General features: G+C 32.7%; 1 protein-coding gene across 1 annotated transcript; it reads left to right on the top strand.

Moving 5' to 3' along the window:
* The first annotated feature begins 207 nt into the window (after positions 1-207).
* Positions 208-1,165, top strand: LOC123655562 (gem-associated protein 8-like). The gene has a single exon (XM_045591331.1). The coding sequence runs from the start codon at positions 304-306 to the stop codon at positions 1,042-1,044; it is 741 nt and encodes a 246-aa protein (XP_045447287.1). The 5' UTR covers positions 208-303; the 3' UTR covers positions 1,045-1,165.
* The last annotated feature ends 236 nt before the right edge of the window (positions 1,166-1,401 follow it).

Raw genomic sequence — 1,401 nt, 5'->3', positions numbered from 1 at the left:
GTCATTGATATTTCCAATTTATTATCAGATACAAGAAATAAAATTGTAGTAGGAATCTTTGATAATGTGTGAAAAAATATATAAACATTGTTAAATTAATTTGCAGTATTTAAATTATAATACTTTTTTCGGACTTCCAACTGCCAACGTAATTTTTGACTGGATTTAGCATGGAGCATAGAGAAGATGCTCCATGGGATTTAGGAAGTATTTTTTTACCATAGTAATACTGCTGTCAATTTAGTTTGACACATGTAAGAGGTTTATCAGACCTGGCTTTGTTTACGCTTGAATATTGTTATTATGATTTGTTCACCTACCGATGAAGATTCTCAAATAGTTAAAAAAGTCTTACCCTCAAACATATTTAGAAAAATAAAAAGAAGTAACAGGAAATCATTGCAAAGGAAGGTAAGGAAAAGGTACACGAAATTCGTTAACACAATGTCGTCTTGGGCAGAAAATTTCGCTGTGGCTGCGACATGGCAATTCAAACATCAAGTCGCATATTGGAAGGCGAAGGCTGTAGCCTTGGAATATGAAAACAAAGTATTACACGATGTTATTCGAAAGAATCATTTACAACTTGATTCATTGCCAGATATTGAAAATAGAATGGAAGCTGAATTCCAAAAAAATAGATACCGAACTCAGACTGAAATCGAAGAAAATGAAGACGGAACAAAAAGTAAAGTGGAAGAGAGTGATACGGAAAACGAAGAAGATGAAGAAGCCGAGGAGGACGGCTTTGAGGTTAGTGAGGAGTACATTCAGTTTCTAACAGCCAATGTTAAAATCAAAGAACAAGCTAAACGCGAGAGAGAGATTCTTAAAGCAAAAAGGGAGGCAGAAAACGCGGCTGCGTTAAAAGAAGAACGGCGGGAAACAGAAGAAGAGTGTAGAGAGAGAATGAAACGTTTGTATGGACCTAAGTGGCAACGAATATCAGCGCTAGAGATGTCAATGTTATCGAATTTTATACACGATTCTGATGAATTGAAACCGTCATATTGGCCGAACATACCTTTTAACTTTAGCAGTTGAAAGTCTAATTGCGATAGCAATAGTTGTAATTTCGATTGTATCGAATATTTGTAATTTAGTTATGTTATATATACCTTGTATGATTATGTCCCAATGTATAAATAAACACTTTTTTACCATATTATGCCTAATTTTTCTCCTTCAAAAATAGGAAGGGTTTCCAAATTCCATGTGTTATTTTTTATTTTTCATCATTTATAACAGTGTTATAATATTTAATTTAATAAATCTTATACTTAAATACTTCATTACCACTGAAAATTTTCAGTTTCCTAAATAGTTAGGCTATAATATTGTTCTTATGGTATTTTTAGTTTTTCATAAGATATATATATATTAGACTAGCCCGTTGGCGCA

This window comes from Melitaea cinxia, chromosome 8, assembly GCF_905220565.1.
Source record: "Melitaea cinxia chromosome 8, ilMelCinx1.1, whole genome shotgun sequence".
NCBI lineage: Eukaryota > Metazoa > Arthropoda > Insecta > Lepidoptera > Nymphalidae > Melitaea > Melitaea cinxia.
The sequence above is the reverse complement of the archived record's forward strand: the minus strand, read 5'-3'. Positions and strand labels throughout refer to the sequence as shown.